This window comes from Sarcophilus harrisii, chromosome 2 (assembly GCF_902635505.1).
Source record: "Sarcophilus harrisii chromosome 2, mSarHar1.11, whole genome shotgun sequence".
Classification (NCBI taxonomy): Eukaryota; Metazoa; Chordata; class Mammalia; order Dasyuromorphia; family Dasyuridae; genus Sarcophilus; species Sarcophilus harrisii.
In genome coordinates this window covers 616136973-616158473 of record NC_045427.1, presented here as the reverse complement: position 1 = coordinate 616158473, position 21501 = coordinate 616136973, and the positions used below count along the sequence as shown (strand labels likewise).

At 40.3% G+C, this 21501-nt stretch overlaps 1 protein-coding gene across 3 annotated transcripts in view; it reads right to left on the bottom strand.

Moving 5' to 3' along the window:
- PTPN9 (protein tyrosine phosphatase non-receptor type 9) overlaps positions 1-20593 on the bottom strand; it is a 62258-nt gene extending 41665 nt beyond the window's left edge. Inside the window, exons 1-2 of one of the 3 annotated variants that reach the window (XM_031956573.1) lie at positions 6466-7049; positions 6298-6367 (exon numbers count right to left, since the gene is read on the bottom strand). Coding sequence is in view for 1 of the 3 variants with exons in the window: in XM_031956571.1 (XP_031812431.1) it covers positions 20427-20513 (87 nt within the window). In the remaining 2 variants the exon portion in view is untranslated. Of the gene's footprint in view, positions 1-6297; positions 7050-20426 lie in introns of those variants that run through there. The other 2 variants (XM_031956571.1, XM_031956572.1) reach the window with 2 other exon arrangements.
- Between the last annotated feature and the right edge of the window lie 908 nt (positions 20594-21501).

Genomic DNA, 21501 nt, shown 5'->3' with positions numbered 1-21501 from the left:
AGGAAACTAAGGCAAACAGCTGAAATGGCCTGCCCAGAGTCACATAACCAGTGTCTGGGATGGGATTTGAACTTGGGTCCTTTTGTGTGACAGTCCTACACTATATCCACTACAGTGCAAACTAGCAGCATAGGTGGTTGTAGTGAGGATCGGATGAGAGAGAACAGTAAAGAACTTTCCGATGAATACAACTGATTCCCAGCCCCGCAGTCTCATTGGACCACTAGAAAGAGGCACTCTGCCTCTGATCTCCAAGGACTGTCTGGTTCTCTGGAGGCATCACTAGGTTCCTGAAGCTAATGGCTCCTGTGTTTCTTAGTGAGAAGTCCCCCACCCCCCACCCCAGGGACACTGACTTACATCCAGTCCAGGTTTCTCAGTAATCCATCATCAGATGCTAAGTGGGATACAGTCCTTGGCAGCCACTTTTAGAAATGCAGGAACTATCCAGCCTGAAACACTTACTGAATAGTAGAGGACAGACTGTGAGCTGAAAGGGAAGCTTCATTCAGTCCAGGGACACCGAGGCCCCCAAAGGGAAGACTTGCCCAATCTCATGCCAACAGCGAGCAGAAGAGCCAAAACCTGGACTCAGCCTCCAGACTCTTGACTGGGTATCATTTTTTGCTATATGGGATGGGAAACTACTCTCCAGCCACTAAGGCAATTTCGCCTTCCAGCCTGTCAATCACCTAAATTTTCATCTGCAATCGATTCACACTCTTCTCTCCAAAATATTTTTTTCAACCATTTCACAGCTATTGTTATAATTTGTTCTTGGTTTACTTCAATCAGGCACTCTGGCCCATTCAATAACAGACTTCAACAACACAGAAGGACCTTCTGTCCTTCTGGGTCTCCACCTGCACATGCTTATTTGCAAAATAAAACAACAAATACCTTTTCTACTATTTGTGAATAAACCAGGAACTCCGAAAAGAAACTCTCCTCCAATATCTAGTATTTCCCCCAATAGCACGAAAGTAGACCACCCAGCAAAGTAAAACTCAAGATTGTGAAATTCACAGTTTTTAAAAGCAAGGAACTGATCTGATATGTCATAGCTGAAATGAACATTTGAAGAATTGCCAGATTGCCCAGGTAGGCTTTGTATTTCAGTCCCATACATTTCCTTATTGTGTATCTGATCATTTGTTTCTTAATTTTCAATTTAATTGAGCTTCTTTTATCTTTTTCCCTTCAGATTAACCTGTTGATTCCTAAAACCAGCTGTGTCCATAAATAAAAAGGAAAGATTATACAATGGAAAGAAAAAAGAGAAAAAATTTAACTGTTTCAATCTGCATTCAGATCCCATTTGACAACACTATATTAGAGTCAAATTATAGTGTTGGACTGGGGTTGATCAGATCTATATGAGTTCAGAATGTTCTAACACAGTCTGGGCACAAATAAACCCTGTGAACATCTGGAGTGGATCCATCACAATCATACGCCACAACTTGTACTGCCATTCCCCTTTTGATGAGCATCCCCACAATCTCCAATTCTTTGCTACCACAAAAAAGAACTGCTATAAATATTTTTGTATACCTAGATCCTTTTCCCCTTTATTTGGACTACAAACCTAGAAGTATTGCTGGGTCTTCACAGTTTTACAGCCCTCTAGGAATATCCAGATTATTCTCTGGAAAGGTTGGATCAGTTCACAACTCCACTAATTAGTGGAGCTTGCTTTCCCATAAGTGGGATGCATGTCTGAAGAGGATGTAGGAACACAGAAGGGATGAGAGTAGTCAACAGATGAACCCCCTTTCTCCTCTGAACAAGCAAAAGAAGGTGAAGCACATACAGAAACACAGAAGACAACTATAATCTTAGACAATAAGCTAAGAAAACTGTGGTCTATCATTGTGATAAACTCAAGGAAAAACTACTTCAGGGGCTTCTGAGTGACAGACACAAAGGAAGGAGGATAGAATGAAGACAACAATTTATACAAAAACAACAACAATATAAAGAAAAACAGTTTTGAAGGGAATTTAAGAACTTTGATAAAATCAATCACCAACTATGTTGTTCCCTCTCTGAAGGACTTTTGATGAAAGATATGACCCACCTCCTAAGACACAAGGGATGGACAGAAGGTGCTAAAAGAAACACCCATTCTTTTAAATGGTCATTCTGTGACTGGTTTTGCTTTGACTATGCTTATCTGTTACAAAGATTTTTTCTTTCTTTTTTTCTTTCTTTCTTGCAGTTAATTGGGTAAGAATAGGAGTTAGCAATAGCTTTGCTCCCCCAAAAGAGGACCATTTAAAAATGCATAGAACTAACTGTTCAGAAGAAAATAAGGACAAGCAGTAATTTTGAATGTAAAGTATAATTGGATTTCTTACTGTCTTGGGAACAAGGCAGAGATGACAGAAAAATTTGGAACTCAAGATCTTAATTTAAAAACAAATGGTGACAACTATCTTTACGTGTAATTGGGGAAAAAATAAAATGCTATTTACAATTTTAAAAAGAAAGTATAGAATCAATTATATTCTTTTAAAAAAAGGTTTGAAAATGAAGGACTGACAGTTTCATAAAGAATTTGCTCTTTGTATATTTTGGTGTTTAAGTTCAGAATAAAAAAAAATAAAAGATACTGAGAAGCGGCTTAATAGACTTTCCATTTTGCTATATTAAGATGTGACATTTTTCTACTAGACCTTTGAACCATTATGGAAAAGATAAAAATAACCCTCATCTTTGCATTCATTTTTTCATTTATTTTTAGAAAGAGTTTATTTAAAAATTTTATTCAGTTGTGTGTGATTTTTTTATTTCAAAAATTTGCTGGGTTTGTTCGTGCTTTCATTATGCCTAGAAGTCAAATTGCTTACACGCACGCACACACACACACACACACACACACACACACACACACACTGGAAAGAGAGAAAAAGAAATTAAAGAATATTCAGTTATGCTCTGGAAATAATTTGCTCTCTGGCAATTTGCCATAGTTATTAGCAGCATAAATCCCTTTCAAAAGCAACTAAAGAGATGTGTGAACAGTGCTTAACTCTTCCACTTACTTCCAGCATACAGGATTTAATTAAGTAGCTCTACCTCTTCAATTGCTCTTACCAAGCCTCAGAGAAAAAGGTTCAAGACCACAACTGCTGACATCTATCCGCCAGTAGGGGAGAAATTATGGAAGAAAAACATGAAAAGTCTTTTCTCAAAAGTAGAAGGAGAGAAAAAAAAAAGTGTGTCCATCATAGGCTATGAAGCATCAAACATCATTTGGGATCCCTAACACTCCTGAGTATTATCTAGGTTATAGAGATACTACCCAAATATAATTCCCATCTGATTTTAATATATTGGTATACTGATAAGAAAAGAAACACAGAAACATGTGTAGTTTCCTAAGTCAATGTGTGGCCTGCAGGGATCCTCAGATATTGTCTGGTGGTACCAATTTTTCTTTGAGTTTAGCACTACTGGTCTAATAGAGAAGACCTGAGTTTAAATTCTGCTTTGGAGTCTTAATGGCTGTGTGACCTTGGCAAGACTTTATAGCACCGTTTCCTAATCTGAAAAAGGGGGGCAAAAATAATAGCACCATTCTCAATAAGATCAGGGGTGAAACAAGGTTGACCATTATCACCGTTATTATTCAATATTGTTCTAGAAGTGAAAAAGAAACTGACAGAAGTAAAGTTGGTAATGAGGAAATAAAACTGTCATTCTTTGCAGATGATATGATGGTATATTCAGAGAATCTTAGAGAATCAACTAAAAACTACTAGAAACAATTAACAACTTTAGCAAAGCTGCAGGATATAAAATAAATCCACACAAATCATCAGCATTTCTAGATATTACCCATAGCAAGAGATACAAAGGGAAATTCCATTTAAAATAATTTTAGATAATATAAAATATTTGGGGGGGGGGGGAGGTTTATCTGCCAAGACAAACCCAGGAACAAAATTAACAGAATTACAACACACTTTTCACACAAATAAAGTCAAATCTAAAATAATTAGGAAAATATCAATTGCTCATAGATAAAGCTAAAAAAATAAAAATAAAAATACCTACCCCACAGAATTGTTTAATCAAATCAGTTATCATGTGGAGTATACATTGTATGGAATTTATCTTGGATACCTCTTCAAGAATTGCTCACTTTCAAGTAACATAGATGTAATAAAGTTTTCCCCTAAAATTGCCAGGGCTTATTCAGAAATTGTATTATTCTTATTACTATTCTTACTCCCTCTCCTCATGCCACTTTTCCTTCTTGAAACTTTCTATCAGAATAAGAAGAAGAATTAGGAGAAACCCATGCATTTTGTCCAAAAAGAAAAAAAAAAAAAAAGAAAAGAAAAGAAAGAAAAAAGCCAAACCATTTCAACTTGGGCTTTACTTTTAGATAGGAACCAGAACACTACCAGTCTTTCCATTGCAACACTACTGTGGATAGCTATGAATGGGAATGAATTCAGCATCACCAAAACAGTATTCAAATCCAGATCCAAATCCAAAATCTAGCACTGCCCATATGCCTGGACATGCAAGAATACCTCAAGGCTTCCACCGGAAGGAAAAAAAGAGCTTCCATTTATCCAGGCTTTATTTAAGGCTTGCAAAGTACTTCACAGACATTTTCACCTTTGGAACCTGCCAACCACTCTTTGAGTATTATTAATTTTACAAATGGAAAAAAAAGGAAGTCCAGTTTAAGTGACTTGCCATACAGGTAGTACCAGTCAACATCAAGATTCTCATTCTACAATTTGTGATTCATCCTTGTCATTTGGGCTGCAATGTGGAAAACTTTCCAAATCAAAGTTCACATTTCTGTAACCCAGGGCAAAGCATTAATACCTCTAAGACTCAGTTTCCCCATCTATAAAATCCCCCATCTATCTATCTATCTATCCTATCATCCCAAGTGATACTGGTATCATAAAACAGAATATCTAAAAACTCTTTTTTTCCTGTCTCTTCCTATTATTTTTCTTATATAAAAAAACAAACAAAAAAAAAGATATGCACATGCATTCTAAATTAAATATGAAATTTTTAGCTCTAGTTAAACTATGCATTTATAGAAACTACTATTATAACTACCATTTTTAGCTATTATACTTTCTAAAAGCTTTTTTTAAATAGAATACTGAGGCCAAGAATGGACATTTTTATACTAAAACGCGAATTTCTGGAAATTTTTGGCCAACTCTCTTTTAGAAGCTAAACCACATTAGAAAAATAATCATAGATCCCGATTCCTTCTGTCCCTAACCAAAAAAAAAAAAAAAAAAAAAAAAAATCAGATTTACTTTTAGGATGGGGATATCTCAAAGAAGTTAAAAGATTTTTTGGTTACATTCTCCACAGAACTACAATAATTCCATAGCTCATTTGACTCATGTGGTTAATAACCTTGACTCTCTTACTAATGATTGTTAAAATCTCAGTGATCACTTGTTGTCTATATTCCTAGTTCATCTTCCACCGTAGTCCATGGACCAATCATAACTAAACCCTAACTCTGAAACAAATTTAGGAAGGCTCTGAATGATGCTTGGGATTGACTTCCTTATCATCATAAATAAAAACAAGTATCACACAGACCTGCTGATTTCACTTCATTTGGGTCCAGATGATTCCTATCAAATTTTCCTGTTAAAGGCTATCTCTGTTCATATATTTATTTGTTTTATTTAGTAAAAAAACAACAACAAAAAAGGCAGTTCTACTTGACTTGTATTGGAATTCTATTCCCTTTTACCCGGATTGTTTCACAGGCCAAAACATACATACATACACACACACACACACACACACACACTGAAAATCTTTTTATTCCTCCTTAGGTAATTTTGGGGGACCTCTATAGCTGTGACAAATATCCACACAGTATTTACTCAACTCCTAAATTCACGTGGGACAAACCCATTTTCTAGTGATCCAACCTTTCTCTTCCTATATGCTAAATGTCTAGGTCAGCTCTTTTCTAGACAAACCACCTGAAATCTGTTTCCCAAGTGATAAGTAACATAATAACCCCATATTAGCCTAAAAAAATATGGCAAAGCACTCCTGCAGCTGAAAGCTACAACCCAGCATAGACCCTTTATGAAATAAGAAAAACAGTAAGGGCAGGACATAATACTAACTCCCAAGTCTCCATAGCTAGCAACCAAGTGGGGGGCGAGGAAGAACAGTCAGAGGGGGGGAAAAAAACCCACCTTCCACTCCTCAGTCTCTAAGCCCACAGACCGATCCTTATTAAAAAAATCTCATCAGAAAGCAAGGAAAACTTCAAACCTGAAATTCTTAAAAATCTCATCAGGAACCTCCTGGCCAGATAACTTCTCAGAAAAGGTGAATGAATACCCTATAAAACCAAACAGCAACAATTTCGAAATTAAGAAATTTTCCATCTATTGTGTTAAAAATCAGGAAGCGTTAAAGACAAGGGGGAAAAAAGCTAACCTCTAATAGGGGATTAAAATCCCACAGGGAACCGTTAGAATTGCGAGCACAAAGCAAAGGCAGCCCAAGTGGACCAGCTCAGCAGAGTCCAAAAGCCTGCAGCGCTAGAGAGGGACCAGAGTTAATTGAGCTATTCAGCCTGGAAAGCTCCTCGGTGTTAATGACTTCCTCCTGTAGGAAGTGAAGGACTCGGGTTTATCAGCACTCCAGCAGCCATGTGGGACCGGCCCCGGCGGAGAGGAGCACGTCCGCACAGCCTGACGTCATCGCTGCGTGAGGGACCACCACGGAGAAGGGGAAGAAGATGTGGGCAGAGACTGTTCTCTTTCTGGCCAAATTAGAGGTCGCTCCCTTTGCTCAGGACCAACCCCCCCACGGTCCAAGCACAGGGCTCAGATATTCCCACAATGGTCGCACGTGTCTTGCTCTTCAGGACTCCCTGGTACCTCAAAGTACACGGAGGATACAAATGTTTCCCATTTCTATGCTTTTGTAACAAGCAATTTAGCGGGCAGATTTCTGAACGACGTCCTGCAAATTATACAATGTATTTTTAAATACTCCACATAGTAAAAGGCTCTTTCCTAACCCTTAGCCCTCTTGAATCGACCTCCTCTCTCTCTCTTTCTCCCTACCCTTCCCCCCCCCCCCCCCCCCTTTTCTGTCTGAGAAGCAACTTGCCTATAGATTCTGCAACTGGAAAGTATAAAAGGCATCCTCAGTCTTTTGTCTGCTCCAGACCCCAAAGGGATAAGAGTTTCTTTTCAGGATTACAGACTTTCTTATAAACCACACATTCCCCAGCCCCCTATCTCCACCCCCTACCGGAAGGGAAAGGACTGGATCTAACCAAGCACATTCCTCCTTAACAAGTTCTTCAACTATTTAAAATCCACAAAAGACCATTTGCAAACCTATGAAGAGTGGTGGAATCTTGGCTCCTTTAAAGCCTCAAAGTGACCCTTCTTCTTCATTCATTGCAGTGCCCCACTTTTCAGTTCCAGTTAAGCAGCACCAAGTGCTTCCTGGCAGGAGGGAGGCAATAAATTCTAGAGGCTCCTAGGCCCACCCCGGGGCAGCCTAAGCATTCTTTAAGCAAACTAATACTGCAGAAATGGAAGCTTCCCAGGAGACATGCCCTGTCAATACAAGGACATCTTCCTGTCGGAACCAGCACAGCCTGTATCTCATTCCACTCAATATTACCTCAGATGATGAGTAGTCTCCCTGGGGGGTGATGTCTGCAATGGGCATCTTGAAAAATGTGCACCATCCAGCAGGATAAATGTGGGAATATGTATAGAAGAACTGTTCGCGTTTAACCTTTATTGGATTACTTCCTGTCTAGGAGAGGAGGTGGGGGGAAGGAGGGAGAAAAATTTGGAACACAAGGTTTTGCAAGGGTGAATGTTGAAAACTATCTTTGCATGGATCTGGGAAAAGCAAAAACTATTACTTAAAAATTGTGCACCATCTCTTAAAGGTCAAATCTTCACCCTGCTTGACCTCTCCGCCTTGGACATTGTTAAGCCTTCCATCCTCCCCACCCCCCATATTCTTCTCTGGTTTTTTTGCGACACCACTGTCTAGCTGCTCCTTTTCTGCCTCCTTTGCTGGCTTACCATCCATATTATAGAGTGGGGGCAGAAGGGGGAGAGAGTCCATATCTGTCTCTCTTTCTGTCAAAGTTCAGTAACTTGCCTATATACCTATATAGTTATGCCCTATCCTAGGCCCTCTTCTCTCTTTGACAGCATCTTTGTAAAAGATTCACATATCCAGCCTTAGTCTCTCCTTTTGAGACATTTCAAAGGCAACCAGTACACAGCAGAGCTCATGACCCCTGTCTCAAAACTCACCCCTCATCCAAACTTCCCTACTTGATTATGAACGAGTTATTGTTCTCTCTCTGTTTTTCTCTTTTCACGTAAAGATCGTGACTTCCAATCTCTATAAGTGATGGCCTGGATATCGGTATTGTCCCCTCCAGTTCTCCCACCTCCCATATCCAATCAGTGCTTACTCTTGCCCTTTCTCCTTCAGAACACTCCTCATTTCCGGGTCCTTCTCTCTACTCCCACATCCACCAGAATTCAGGCCTTTCTCAACTCTGACCTAGATTATTGCATCAGCTTCTAACCCGTCTCCTTATGTTAGGTCTCTCCCTACTCCAGTGAGTCCTTACCAAAGCTGCCAAAATTAGTTTTCTTAATGACAGATCTGTTCCTGTCACTACCACATTCAATAAATTCTTCCCATTTCCAGTTGCCTCTCAGGTCAAATACAAAGTCCTCCACTTAGTTTTTAAAGCCCTCCAAACCCAGGTCCTAATCTATCTTTCCAACCTCATTTTATATGACATGACTTCCCTTTCCCACACTGCAATGCAGCCAAAATGATCTTCTTGGACACATCTCCACCTCCATGATTTTACCTACCCTCTTCATGCTGGAATTCACTTCCTTCTCACCTGCACTTTACAGAATCCCTTTTTTTCTTCAAGAGAAGCCTAAGTAACACTTTTACATGAAGCCTTTCCTGATTTCCCCATCTTCAACCAACTTCCCCTTTCCTATTTTATAATTATTCTCCTCATATTTATTTGTATGTACTTATACATGTAACTAGTGGGCTTCTGTATTAAAATCTAAGTTCCTCAAACCTAAAGATCACTTAATTATTTGAGTTCCCAGCTCAAAGCACAGTGCTGACTTAACACACAGTAGGCACTTTAAAATGTGTGTTAACTGAAGGCCACATATAGTAGGCACTTTAAAATGCTTGTTAATTTGTTTGAAGACCAAAGAAGCAACCCAGTCAGGAAAAGAGCTGACATTTCGAAAAAAAAAAAAATTAAGAAAATACAATGACCTTTTTTTGTTTATGAAATACACAAAACTGTATAAAAATGTTGTTCTTTGCTACCTAGACAATGATGGTAAGAAAAATGGCTCCTTGAAAACTTTCAGACTCAAGAATCTGCCAAAAAAGACTTGCTTTAGAAATAGAGCAAAGACTTGAAACTTCCCATGCATGTCAATAATGTATATTAATTACTGCACCCACCTGAGCAAACTCAAAAGTTATGCTTCCTCACTGGACACAAGGGCGTGTGGGTTCGATTTATTGTATATTTGAAACCTACTGGGGAAGATGACTAGAAGTTATTAGAGATCTTTTTGAAAGATTTATGAAACATTTATGAAATCTCAGACTTTTCCCTGGGTGAAGTCTATTTTCCTTAAACAATTCCCCTCTAACTCAATTTTCAAGACTTGGCAGAGGGTCAGAAAGGACTTCCAAACTCGACCAAAAAAGTGCTTAAAATAAAGTGGGTCCTGGAGAAACACTGAGAAAACCAAGATCTCAGTGCAGTCATTAGAAGGCAGGTACATCATCCAACAAGTCCCACTCTGTCAGGGATCTGTAATATTAAGATTAAAGAATGATTTCTTGGAAGGGGTTGGACTAAAGGATTAGCAAAATTCCTTTTGGTTCTATAATTTTCCCAAGGCAAAGAGTATTTTCTTTATTATAAACATGAATTTCCTTTTTCCTTCCCCTCCCCCCCCCCAGGTAGACAGAGAATGAATTTTAGGCAAGAAAGGAATGCTGAAAGGCAACATTTTTTTTTCCTATATGGCTGTTGAATTTTAAAGAGTCTGTAAATAAACTGCATTTTTCAGTTCTGCACTGATACCCAAGCCAAACTTTTGAAAAGGGCTTCTTTCTCCTTTAGTCACTACAGAACAAATATGTCTCCAGGGAAGAATGGATCCTCTCCTTTAGCCCTCAGCTTTGCTGGTGAGGAATTACTTGGGACGTATTATTTACACTTCTGGAGAACTTTCTAGTAGATGATTTTGCAAGTATCTAAGTAAGGGGTATAAAAATGTCACTTTAAAGGGAAAGGGACCTCTATGTGCCAAAATGTTTGTGGCAGCCCTTTTTGTAGTGGCCAAAAACTGGAAACTGAATGGCTGCCCATCAATTGGAGAATGGCTGAATAAATTGTGGTATATGAATGTTATGGAATATTATTGTTCTGTAAGAAATGACCAACAGGAGGATTTCAGAAAGGCCTGGAGAGACTTACACGAACTGATGCTGAGTGAAATGAGCAGGGCCAAGAGATCATTAAATACTTCAACAACAATACTATATGGCTCTCTTTAACAATGAGATGAACCAAATAAGTTCCGCGAAAGAACTATGGGAAATGAGTATGAACCACAGCATAGCATTTCCACTCCCTCTGTTTTTGTCTGCTTGCATTTTTTATTTCCTTCTCAGGTTATTTTTACCTTATGTCTTAGTCCAATTTTTCTTGTGCAGCAAAATAACTGTATGGATATGTAAACATATTGTATTTAACATATACTTTAACATATTTAACATGTATGGGTCTACCTGTTATCTAGGGGAGGGGTTGGGGGGGAGGAGGGGAAAAGTTGGAACAGAAGGTTTTGCAAGAGTCAATGCTGAAAAATTACCCATGCGTATATCTTGTAAATAAAAAGCTGTAATAATAAAAATAAATAAATAAAATAACTGAAGATAAAAAAAAAAAATAAAAATCTCACTTTACAACTAGGTAACAGAGTGAATAGAGAGCTAGACTTGGAGTCAAGAAGACTGAAGTGAATTCAAATTCTACCTCAGGCACATTATGTGACCCTGGGAAGGCTTTTGTTTCCTTATCTATAAAATGAGAATAATAGTACCTCCCTCCCAGAGTTTTAGTAAGGATTAAATGAGAGCTTTGTAAAGTCCATTAGGCATATAAATGCTAGCTATTATTATCATGATATACCTCACCCACAGATGAGTATAGGCATATTTAATTTCATGTATTAACCAGTTGGAATGAGAAAATAAAGATAAATAAATCTTATTATTATCATGTAGAATGTAGAGGGCTCCAGAATGAAACTTCTAGACCTAAGGAAATTCTAAATCCTGATAAGCATACAGTGAAACCCTTCTTTATCTCCCTTTCTGAAATATATTCCTTCTGGCACCACAGAATTCCATTATCATTATGATTCTCATTACTGTCATAAAAAGAAACAGAGGAAGGCCTTCAAAGTGTTTGGTGGCTGAGGTTTTTTATGACAGATTCGCACAAGATAGGAAGGCATTACAATGTACATTGGCAAAAATCTCCAACTGTTGTGATCACTGATCCATGAGAAGTCCTGAATTAAGTATAGTAATTACAAGGGGTTTTAGTGATTTGCTTTAAATTATTCCTTCTAACAGCTCTATTAAGAAACAAATGAGCCCAGAGGCTCAGAGAAGTAGACAAAAATGCCCACAGTTCTAGGGGAAGTCAGCAATTCCTATGGTACACCCAACTGACTCATCACTACCATTTCCCACAAGACCCTGTGCTTCCCTTGGAAATGGTTCTTTTAAGAGCAAACACCGGATTTCCAATGGCTTTGGCGCCTCAACAGAGATCTTGGCTCAAAGTGATCTATTTCTATGTATTATAATATGTAGTCTTTCAATTTTATCTTTTCAATTTATCTCATCACAATAGTTCACACTTAAATAGCACTTTCCTCATAACTCAATAAAGTAAGTAGGATAAGACAGTTCTTAACCTGGGGGTCCATGAATTTGGTGGTGGGGGTTTTCCCCTAAACATTTTTGATAACTGTATTTCAATATAATTATCCTTTGCAACCCTATGTATTTTACACATTTAAAAATGTTATTTCAAGAAAAGGTCCATCCATCATTGATTAAAACATTGTTTTGAGAAAGATTTCATCAATTGCCAGAGGTTCATAACCATGACATATGTATATATATTTTTAAAAAATGTAAGACCTGTATTAGCTAATAGTTCAAGAAACAAACTATGTTCTCAACCAAAAGCAAACAAGGCTGGCTTCAGAGTGCTACTATAAGATAGGTTTAGTCTATGATAAACTTCACTGGAGAAAAGATTTTTTTTTTTAAAAAAGTATTTCTGTGAATTTAATAAGAAGGGCTCAATTTGTATCATTAGTATTGACAAGGACTTTCCTAGAAAGGAGTAAATGAGTTACCTGAGGAACTCACTTGTAACTCTTTTATTCAGACTCCCTTATCTTGAGTCTTGGACCCTAATATTGAATGCTTCTGTAATCCCCAGGACCTCTGGATTATCTCCCAAGATCTACTGGGAGTCCATTTCTTAGTGAGATCTACAAGTGCCACTATCTCAGGGGGATTCCAGTTTAAGACTATGAGTATGAACCCCAGAAGGGAGGTCGAGTAATAGCTTACAAACCATAGAACAACTCAGTTCATCCCTGATTACTTCCTCATTGGGAAGGACAGAAAACAGGTGAATTCTCCAATGAACAGACCAGTAATAGAGGGAATTTTCAATATGAATGCAGAAGAACATGGGGAAAGATGGTCCCAACTCAAAGTGTCTACTAAGCACAGGGCACTGTTCGACACTAGGGATTAACATGAAAAAATGTTCCCACAGCGAAGGAGTTTAAAATTGAAATTCTTGAAAGAAGGGTAAATCAGGTACACAAATAATAACACTTTAAAATGTGACTAAGGTAGAGAAGAAGTAGAGCATGAGAGGGATAAGAGATTTAGGGTAGACTCCCTTTTAGCTAGCTAGGAGAATCAAGGAAGTGACTAGAACAGGAGGTGCACACTGTATGAATGCACAGCTAAAATTCAGGTCTCCAAGTTAAAATTTTGACAGCAGGCATACTTCCATTTCCTCTGTAAGAAGAGATCTATTAAGTGGTCCCAGGTGCTTTAAAAATCTGAACGGTCCAACATTACTATGCCTATTCCAAACAACACAGCCACATTTTCCATTTTCTTTTCAGAAAGAAAAATTAAACCTTTGGGGTTAAGTGACACAGTGGATAAGAGCACTAGATTCCTCTTCCCAAGTTCAAATCCAGCCTCAGACATTGACTAGCCATGTGATCCTGGGCAAAGCACTTAATCCAGTTCCCCTGAGTTTCCTCATTTGTAAAATGAGCTGGAGAAGGAAATGGCAAACCCTTCCAGTATCTTTGCCAAAAAATACCTACATGGAGGTCACAAAGAGCCAGATATGACTGAACAACAACAAATGAAAACTTATCTTTCCCCACTTTCAAACTGATCAGTGTTTTTCTGAGATTGTCTCATATAACAATGTTGCTATATCTATTATATATATAGCATCCCAGTGTGTGTAATGTCAGTAAACATTTGTAAACAGAATTGTAGCTTCCAACAGGGATTTTATCTACAGTTCTAAGTACTAACAATGACATTAATGAGAATTTTTACCATTTCTTCCTCTTCCCTTTCTAGATGAAGTCGGCATCAATCATTCTGTGCCTACAGTAAAGCCACATCTGGAGTGATGGGGTGACAGACAGCACAAGACATATGAGGCTGTGGGAAAAGGGATGTTTTTGGCTAAAAGAGCCAGAACAAAACCCCTGCCTTTGGGGAAAGTGCCAAAAAGATCATGTCCACACAGGGCAAATTAAGCTTTTAGAAGTTTCAACTGAAAGAACATAAACCACAATATGGAATTATAATAGCATCCCCGGAAACTATAAAGTTTCAAGACAAACTTTATCATAACTCCATTTTCATTTAATCATAACATTTCACACTGAGCATCTGTCCAAAGGTAATTTTTAAAAGAGAAGTTGAGGGATATTCTAGTTAATTTGGCTCAGGAATTTTACACTATTCAAGAAAAAGAAATGTTAAGCTTCCAAATAAAATTTTCCTTTGGAGCTTTTAAATGTAAATTAAAATCGATTTTGCCAGAGACAACCTAAAAATTAAAAACAATTAAAACATTAAATTTTTAATAGATTTTTTTTCTTGAGGCATAATATGTGTGGGTTGTAAAAAAAAGTCTAAATCTTTGATTTCAAATATTAGTTTTGCATATGAATAGTAATAAGAATGCAATTATGTACTGGTATTCTACTAATCATAGTAAGATCTTGGCATGTTTACAGGGTTTGAGGCAGCTATAATTATCAGAACTCCCTAGAGATTCAAATCTCCTCAGAATACTAGTTAAACTTCACTAACTTAATGGTTTATTACATTGAGGTAATTCTCTTGAAATGAAAAGAGGGTGATATTTTGAAATAAAAGGATCTCAGTTTAAATCCATCTAAAGCTATTTATTATCTATATAACCTTGGGCTATCCAATTAAAGTCTTCTAGCCCCATTTTCTTTATCCTAGAAGCTTCCTCTAAGGGATCTTCCAACTCTTTAACATTCATCACAACCCATGTACAAAGGACCAATGAAGAACCTGGCTAAGAAGGTCCAGCACTGATTTGAGCTCCTTATAAATTAAAACTTATGTGGTCAATTTAATGTCTAATACTTGTAAATTTATTAGTTCTAAATTCTGAGTAAATAATCCATAACGAAGTTTCAGATTTTAGTTCATTAAGCAGAAAAGTAAAATTTTAGATTGGAATGTTCTCATGAGAATGGAGATTAGTGTTTTAATATGAAGACTTCCAGAGTAGCCATGTTGTTTAAATTTATAACTGTGTCCTCCAGTTACAAGCTTCTATATTTATATATAAATCCAACAGGGGTAGTAGTAGTTAGGTAGACGGCACACAGTGCCCCACACAGCCCTACAGGACCTATGTATATGTAAACCTGGGCAAGTCACATATACATACGTATATATATACATATGTATATATATGTGTGTGTGTATATATATATATATATACACACATACATATACATACATACGTATGTGTGTTTAACAGAATGAGCTATATTAGAGCTAGCTACTTTGTTGGTTTTCCCCCCATTCATTGTTTTTTATATCTGATTTCAGATCAGTTGTTTCTTTCAATATTTGTTCATCTTCATACTATCTCTCCACTCCTTAATGACTAGGCTATGAATACCACTTTCAAAAAAATCTTTTTTATCCCAGTGTCCAGCAGCTGGCTCAATAAATGTTTGTCAAAAATGAACTGACTTGAATCACCATTAAAAAAAAAAATTTCAAAGTAAAGGTACTTATGATGAGACCATAATGAGGAATGCTTGTGAGGATAGGGTTTGGAAGAAAACCCTTTTTCCATTAACAATTTCATTGTTATTTCTTGCATAGACTACACATTGCATTTCTGCTAGAAATATATGGGATTTCTAAAAAATTCCATCAGTTTCCCCTAGCCTATATGCACTCCCTCCATACTGTTACCTCAGCCAAGCTTGATCCAATAGCCACCTACATGAAGCTCTTCTGATCTGATCTGCTGGGGCCTCCTCAAATTAGCTTATATTTATTTTGTACAGTACTATGTGTAAACTCTTGGAGGCCCCTGAGCTAGTTCACTTGTGGCTTTGAATCTCTGTGCCTAAAACCTTCTGGTACATATATAGTAGGTGCTTAATAAATACTCGTTAACCTGGTGATTACTATGGAGTTTTAAAAATTTGTTTTTAGTATAAAAAAAAAAAAAACTGAACAAAACAACATACCATTTCTGATAATCTACACCAAAGCTACAAAGTTACATACCTTATCCCCATTTGGGGACTTTGATTATATATTGTTTTATATTGTTTACTATTTTGCAGATATTTCTTTTTTGCCCATCCACTGGGAAATGGCATGTCAACATAATGGGAATAATATTCCACTGCTAAGAAATGATGTAAGGGGCAGATTCAGAGAAATTTGAGAATACTTGTGTGGACTGATTGCAGAAGGAAGTCAACAGAGTCAGAGCAACAATAAAATAGAAAAAGATAACTTGAAAGACTTAAGAACTCTGGTCCATTTAATAACCATTACTGCCAATGGCCCACACTTTACATCTCTTGGCAGAGGCTTTAAGTGCAGAATGAGACAAACATTTTCAGACACAATTAATATATAAATTCATTTTACTTGATTATTCTTATTTATTAAGGGGAGGGAGATTAAGGGGAACTTTTGGGGATTTTTTTCCAATAGTCTTAAGCTGTAATGGCTTAAAATGGAACCAAGATTTTGTATTTTTGAGAAGATTGAGGCATATTAATCATGGCACACAAAAAAAGGAGAAAAGAATGAAAAGACTCAATTAAATAGAATTTCAGAAGGAGATATTAGATAAGCAGAGCAACGTTGATACTATTCTGTTAAATTTATGTGTGGGGTTTTTTTTAAAGCTATAAATAACAGACATTCACTATTTCATATACAAGTTTCTTTTTTCTGTTCTCTATTTGTGAAAAGGTTCACATTTGGAGTTATTTCTCAAGTTTGTCATTTAAAAAGGAAAATGAATGGAATAAATCAATTTCTTATTTCTAGACAATTATAGGTTCCTAAGACATATCTTTGTATTCACCATTATAAATCCTCAAAACTCTGTTAAACTAAACTGGAAAAGGTCCCAAAACATTAACATTACATATGAGATTGGTTATTATAACTTGCAAACATGTTCAACACCAAAATGTAAATCCTGATCACACATTGAGATTGTGTTGTAATTTTTTAGTGTTTTAAAATAAACCATACCCGAGGAGATACATATAAATGATCGTAGCTGACAGTGCTAAAAATTCATTTTTTTCTTTTGGAATTTTGTCTTTAAGTATCAGCTAACAAACTAACATTTGGTCTTATTGCTTTGTGGTCACTTTCAAACAAGGGGCTCCTGGATTTGAATTGTGGTCAGTTGGCCACGCCCCTACTGAGGATGCTTAGAAGATGCTACCATAGACTTTTCAAGGCAATTCCAAATACGATTTGAGCAACTTTACAGCTCCTGGTATTAAGTTCCTCTGAAAGGTGCTTTCTTTGAAAGGGAGAACACCTAGATTGTAGCTAAGTACTGGCTCATATAGCTGGTTGCTAAGAAACCAGGCATCTTACTAATTTAAAGTCACTTGTAGGTAAGCAGGGAGGCAAACTAATGTCATTACAAAACCTCAACATCCATTTCTCACACAGAAACAGAACAGGTGAATTCCCAAATGCTGATACTACTACTTCCCAAGAAGGGTTCTATTCCCTAGCTTTTAAATCTTAGGGTGAACTTCAAAACCCAGGAAAAATAAGAGGGAAGGAAGGAAATTAGCCATTTGTCCTCTTAAATAAAACTAAGATCTACAAACTACCGGAGACTAACTATAATGATCCTGGTATCTCTGGGGACCTGGCCTGTATTAAGCCCTGGCTATCATCAGGCTGAAATAGAACAGTGCTAGACAGGATGCTACCACAGATTTTGCAGGGCGGAGAAATGACCACACTCAGAGGCCAGATATGAAACCAGTCATCTCAATAAATGGGAGGAAACTGAGGTGCTTTGCTTATCATGGCAGAAACAAAGCTACAAATCAATGATTAGTTTGTGAGGCTTCTCCAAGTCTGTTACCTATTATGAAGGGCCTAAATTACTGTTTCAGTTGTGGTTCATCTCTTTCCATTTGGATTTTTAACATGCAATCAGACTTAGAACTAAATCTGAGCAGAACTATATCTGAGCATGGCTGTGACTAAAACTTCAAGCTTCCAGTAGATAGTCACCAACAGACTCCTTCGAGTTCCTTCTATGCTCCAAGCACAGGGCTGAGCACTGATTTCATACCCTCCTCAGAGGCAGTGGGAAGGGGCAAAATTCCCCAAAAATCAGAACAAGGCATAGGGAGGGCTCTAAAGGCAGGCAGAGTTCAGAGCTTTTTGATACCCCCAAAATGGTACATCGAATCACTTACTTCTCTGGACTGAAGGTCACAAGCTTTTAAGGGACAATGGAGTTCAGTGTGGGCAGAAAGATGAGGACAATCAGATGAGAATGGGAGGGGCAGTAAGAGAGGGAGAGCCTGGTGGGGGGTTGGGAGGAAACATCAGTGGGGCAGATGAATAGGGTACAGGGAGGGCATGTCCTAGGACAGGATGATGGGAGGGCCTAGCTTTGGGACACAGGCCTAATTCCTCCAACCTAAAGTCACTAACTAGTTACTGAAATCATTGCTGTCCAGTAAAGAGCACAATATCAGACTTTCCATAAAGAATGATGGCTTTGCCTGCTTATGGTGAGATCTGGCTCTAACGCATGCAGTCATGATGCTATTAAGAGCAAGTAGGTCAGGACAACCTCAGCAGGGCAGGCCTGGCCCTTAGCCCTTCCAGGGTCTACCTTCAGGTTAGGGCTGTTTAATAGCTTCAATGACTAGCCTGAATCAGAGACAGAACTGAGGGCTAAAGATGGAGATGGAAGAAAATGGTTACGAAAAATAAACTAGGTCTTAATGGAGGTCTTACAGAGTATATATCAGTCTGGGTCCCCAGTTCCACCCTTAAAAGACCAAAATTTTCCATAAAAGAATAAAAGGATATACAAGAGGAATTTTTTTTTAAAATTGGGACAGGAAAGATCCTAAATGACAAGAAATGAGGTGACAGATGACAAACCACCAGGTCTTTTTTCCTCACAACAAAAAATGAAATCCTTTCCCGAGTTGACAGACTTGGGGTGGTGATGCAACCTTAAGGAGGAAAAAAGAGGGAGCTGAGTCAATGGCAAGTAATTCTATCCAAGTAAAAAAGAATAAAGGATAAGAGACAGGGGGTAAACACTGTGAGGGGGGCAGGAGAGAAGATACCAACCCACTCCTCAGAGTAAAGGAGTGAGACAAACTGGTATGGTCTATAAAGTGCATCAAAGTATGAGGTCCAGGCTCTATCCTATAGGGACAAGGGGAGGAAGGCTATCAGGTGAGAGTGAGTTGGGGTGTGTTAATAAGGTATGAGGGACTGGGATTCTGAAAGCGTGGGAGGGGACTAGCACATTATAATCAAGGGGTGTAATAAAAGGAATGTATCTATGAAGGGGGTATGGTTACTGTAACTAGGGAGGATGATGGGCCAGCAGGGTTACTGTAAATAGAAGGGTTGATTAGTGACTGGGGCTCCTGAAGCAGCAGGTGTGAGGGCAGGGTTGTGAGAGACCCAGTGGTCCAAAGGTCTGGGATGAAAGCCCGGGTTGCAGTAACTGGAAGGCAATTGCGGGGCGGGGGCATGGTAACAGGAGCTATAGGGAGATTAAGAGGACAGGGATATGGAGGGGTAAGTGGAGCATTCAGGGAAAGGAGCTGAGACATACTGGAGCTATGATGGGGTAGAGAGGGAAGGGCAGATGTCACTAGCAGGGAGCAGCAGGGGAGCTGCGACAGGGAGGGTACCAGGAGCAGGGAAACATTGATAGAGGTTCAAGAGCTGGGGCACCGGAAGGGTTTTGAGGGGTTTTCTGTTTTGTTTTTGAAGAAGATGGGCCCTGGGGCCGGGAAGATGTAATGAGGAGGGGAGCAGGAGCAAAAGCATTGTGAGAAAGGGCAGGGTGACTACCGTAGCAGAGAATGCCAGACACAAGGGCTTTTGTGAGGAAGAAGAGCCCAGGTCCGGGGCTAGGGCTGCAAAGGGTGTGAGGAGAGGTCAGGGGGGTGCTCTGAGGAAGGAGGGATTAAGGCGCGGATTCTGGGTGGGGTTGGGAAGGGAACTGCTATGAGGAGGGACGGATCCAGGGGTTCTGTGATAGTCCCGGGGCAGGGGCTCGGGGCGGTCCAGGGCAGCGGCTTGGGATTGCAGGGGACGCGGGGGCACTGCAGCGGTCCAAGGCCGGGGGCTCCGGATTCGGGGGTCGGGGGAGGGCTCCGCGGGGGCGTTGTGGCGGCGGTCCCGGGACAGGGGCTCCTGTTGGGAGGGGCGCTGCGACTCCCGACCGCATTTGGGCTCAGGGGCTCCCGGGAGGGGCGGGGGCGCAGGGCCGGCCCGGGCTGGGCGCGGTCCCCGCTCTCGCGCCGCCGGGCGATGCGGGCCTAGGCCTCGGACGGGCTGCCGGGCGGGCGGGCAGACGGGAGGCCGGCCCCGCTACCCCCCTTTCCCCCGCCCGTCGGGGCGGACACACCCACCTCCCCGCAGGCCCGGCCTCTTACCAGCTCCTCGTCGTGGGTCAGCTCCGGCGCCATGTCGAGCCAGGGCCCCGGCCCCGGCTCCGGCCCCGCCTCGGGCCCCGGATCCATCGCGGAGAGCAGCGGCGGCGGCGGCGGCGGCTCGGGCCGCCAGCCCAACCCCCGCCCGGCCTGGCCTGGCCCGGCGCGGCGCGGCCCGGCCCTAGTCGGCCTCCGCCTCCTGCGCGCTCGGAGCCCCCGCCCCCAGCCGCGGCCAGATGTGGCTGCTCGCCCCCGGCCCCAGGTGCTCCCGGGCCGGCGCCCGCTCCGGCTCTGGCTCCGGCCGACTGGGCGATTCAAAGCAAACAAACAAAAAAACAAAAAAACCCGAGCCAAGGGGGAAAAACAATCGGATTTGAAAAGGTAAAGGGGGGCGGGGAAGAGCTCCCTCTTTCCCCTTCTTATCCTAAACCCCGAATCCCTCTCGCCCTTCTTCCCCTTTCTCGCTATTTATGAGTCCCGCTCGACCCCTCGACGCCCCCTCACGCCCCTAGCCTGGCGTGGGCAGTCACGCATGGTCCTGCCTTTCTCCCGGGCTCGCTAAAGGGGGTGAGGAGCAATCCTCTAACTCTCCTCTTCCTCTTGCCTCATCCTCCTTACAACACCCCCCCCCCCCCCCAAAAAAAAAAAACAACAACCAGGAGGCAAATATTAGCCTATTTTTTAAAAAAGAAAATCAATGAAAAAAGAAAGAAAACTTTTTCAAGCCGTGGCCCAGAGCTTAGCAGAAATCCTCCTGAAACGGACTAAAATACCCTCCGCTCGCTCCCCCAGCTCTTCTAGTCCTGACCTTCCAGAATACTCCTACTCCGAGCCCATAAATCCCCTCCGGGTCTGAACTGCCCTGAGAGGATCCAAAGCCTTCCCCGCGACCTCCGGCTCTGCCTCCCTAAGTCCTTATTCCTCAAAAGCAGCCACGGAGAAAGAAAAGAGGAAGGCAGGCTACGACATCCCCCTCCCCTTCTCACGGCCAATGCTGCGGCCCCTGATCATCAGCCTTAACCCCCAGCAGCTCCATTCAGAAACTGCCTCATTCACAAACAGCGGGAGAGGAGGAAGC